Source organism: Octopus bimaculoides, chromosome 17 (assembly GCF_001194135.2).
Source record: "Octopus bimaculoides isolate UCB-OBI-ISO-001 chromosome 17, ASM119413v2, whole genome shotgun sequence".
In the NCBI taxonomy this organism is placed as follows: Eukaryota; Metazoa; Mollusca; class Cephalopoda; order Octopoda; family Octopodidae; genus Octopus; species Octopus bimaculoides.
The window spans coordinates 10,308,831-10,311,810 of NC_068997.1; the positions used below are offsets into that span (position 1 = coordinate 10,308,831).

The window sequence follows — 2,980 nt, forward strand, 5'->3', positions numbered from 1 at the left end:
GAGAGAGAGAGAGAGAGAGAGAGAGAGAGAGAGGGAGAGGGACGGAGGGAGAGAGAGAGAGAGATCAGAAAGAACTAAAGACATGGAAAGAAAGAGACCAAACAGGAAGATAGTGATGAAGTATGGTAGAAAGAAAACGGATGAAAATCCTAAGAAATAACTAAAGAAGTAAAAATATTTACTCAAATTTAAATCTCCTGGCCGGGGGTGGGGGTGGGGTCAATCCGAGTAAAACAGGAGTCAAAGGGTTAAAAAAAAATGGTTGAGAACTACTGATCGAACGTATCCGGATTCTTTCTCAAAGACAGTGGAAGTGTGATTTGAGTGAAGTTTGACTGTTATATCTAGCAAATCTTATCTAGGACTACATTATATGATATATGAAGTGTCCTTTTCTATGACTTTGAGATGGGATTGGAGCGATATATTTTGTTGCTACTTTTAACAAATAGGACGGCCACCCACATAAAAGCTTCCTCATGTTATTTAGTGAAGCGATTTGTACTTTTAGTTGCTTCACTTTTCGAAATCAGGACTCTTTGTTGCTTAGGGAAGTATAAAGCTGTTGCTCTAACTTTTTAATGAATTGTACGCACGTAGAAATATGGTAGTGTCATATTTGAAAAGCTATTATCTGTTCAGCCAACTACACTCCACCTCATCACAATTTATGACCTTGTGTCAAGGTAAGCAATCAGAACTTTTAGGAATATTATTTTTCTTGTCACTGTTGTTCGCTATGAGCGGTTACGTTTCAAAGAGCTCTGTATAGAGATAAAAGTACGGACAACACCAACAACAACAGCAACAACAAAAACATTCCATCATTTACTAAGTTTGTAGGGCAAAACAAGTGACTTGATTTGAACCAGATCAAGGAAAAGGAGAAAGATTGGATAATTTATATGTAAAAAAAGACAAGAGCCTTCTTGTTTGACGAATTTATCTAGGAAAGGGTGAGAAGAAAGGTGGCATATTGCTTTCTGTTTTTCGTTGTTTTTTTAAGAGGAGAGCGGCATTCTGTTTGTCTTGGAAGGGAGGGTTGGGGAAAACACTGGCTGATATGTTGCAGAACGTATGCTCCACGGCAAGGAAGAACATATGAAAGAGGGCGTCTGGTTAAATTCAATAATGAAGTAAAGAGACAAGTAGAGTTGATCCTACAAATCCCCTGTCAACAGGCCCACATGCCAACAGACCAATAGGCCAGTGTCACTGCACATAAATCTCAGAAAAAACTCGAATCACGACTAGAAATATTGGAACTGAACCTTGGTTGGTCGTCTTATTTGAGCAACATTACGGGTGTGTGGTTAACAATGAGTCGACCCACAATATGCGAAGGAGAGAGTTTGTATGACTATATAGCTCTTAATGAACGACTCCAAAAGCTACAAGGTTACTTTGAAGCTGTACTCTATTGAGTGGACGAAGGGCTTAGTCAGAAATTGGTAATGCAAGGGAACAAATCCTGCTTACGGCACGTGAGGTAGTAAAATCCACCGTTCTCAGGTGAAATCTATTCAAATCTATTAGACAGGGTGTCCACAAAGTCTGGGTACATGGGGATTAACACATACTTTAAGGAATTAATATTTTTTATATTTAATTGTTTATGTTATGATTTTATTTACTCCATGTACCCACATGGGGATTAACACATACTTTAAGAAATTATTATTTCTTATATCTAATTGTTTATGTGATGATTTTATTTATTTCATGTACCCAGACCTTGTGAACACCCTGTAGAAAATAGAATATGATCGCTGAAGTTCAACCAGAATTTGACACATGATGATATTTTTATAAGAAAGCAATGGAACGTACGATGATGAGAGTCCGTATATACCATTGTTGTACTTGTTGTTGTATGTACATAGCAAAGGAAAAACTCCTCGAATTGGGTAAGGCCCTTCGTTGCGGTAAACAACCTCAAAATCTTCGGGTCGATATAAATGTACGATATTTTTATTTCCTGGTAACTTTTCAGCTACAATATCACCAAAGTTTTTATGAAGAAATTCATTCAGTTTCGGTATTTGTGTCGGCGATTCTGAAAAACAAAAAGTCAAGAATTCGGATATAATAATAATAATAATAATAATAATAATAATAATAATAATAATAATAATATTAATAATAATAATAATAATAATAATAATAAATATGTATGTTTATATATATATATATATATATATATATATATATATATATATATTTATATATATGAATGTATATAATGGATATATGGTTTGGTTAAGATTATAAATCTGGAAAAGCACAGGACAAGTTATTACATCTTGTAAAGTAGAGAAAGAATACAATTAATCGAGTGTGAGAAATTATAGTTAAAAGAAAAATAACGTCAATAGTATGCAACTATTTCTGTCATTAAAGACTTATAAACGGATAATAAATGCTTGAGATTATGTTTATAATGGGGTATATATATACGTGAGAGCATGTTTGCCAGTAAAAGAGAAAAGGGTACTCACTGATGTGAAAATACAACCATGCTGATCCTATTAACGGCATTTTGTAAGGACCCGGAATATCATTAATTGTTTTTTGCCTTATAATTTGGTCTGCTGCGCATTCTATATCTGCCTTCGGTATGTTGAATGTGGTAGCAGTTCTTACAATAGTGCCGCTTAACTGACGAATATATTTTCGTAAACATACAGAATGGACTAGAACGAAAGGTCGCCACACTTGCAGATTGCAAGCCATCTTTCATAAATGGTGGTTTGTCAGATTGGATTTTACCTGAAAGGAAAAAGAAAAGAAAAATTGAAAACTTAATTCCCTCTTTAATTAATGATAATAGCATTGGTAATGATATTGGTAATATCAGTGTTGGTAACAACAACAATAATAATAATCCTTTCTACTATGGGCACAAGGCCTGAAATTTTTGGTGGGAGGCTAACGATTCTACCAGCTCACCGCCTTAATAATAATAATAATAATAATAATA

The 2,980-nt window shown here is 34.5% G+C and overlaps 1 protein-coding gene across 2 annotated transcripts in view; it reads right to left on the reverse strand.

The window, feature by feature from the left end:
- The window catches only part of LOC106882514 (probable cytochrome P450 12a5, mitochondrial), a 58,241-nt gene that overhangs the window by 11,467 nt on the left and 43,794 nt on the right, over positions 1-2,980 (reverse strand). For both annotated transcript variants that reach the window (XM_014933217.2, XM_014933226.2), the window contains exons 2-3: positions 2,499-2,769; positions 1,831-2,056 (exon numbers count right to left, since the gene is read on the reverse strand). In XM_014933217.2, the coding sequence (XP_014788703.1) occupies positions 1,831-2,056; positions 2,499-2,733 (461 nt within the window). In that variant the 5' untranslated portion in view covers positions 2,734-2,769. The remainder of the gene's footprint in view (positions 1-1,830; positions 2,057-2,498; positions 2,770-2,980) is intronic.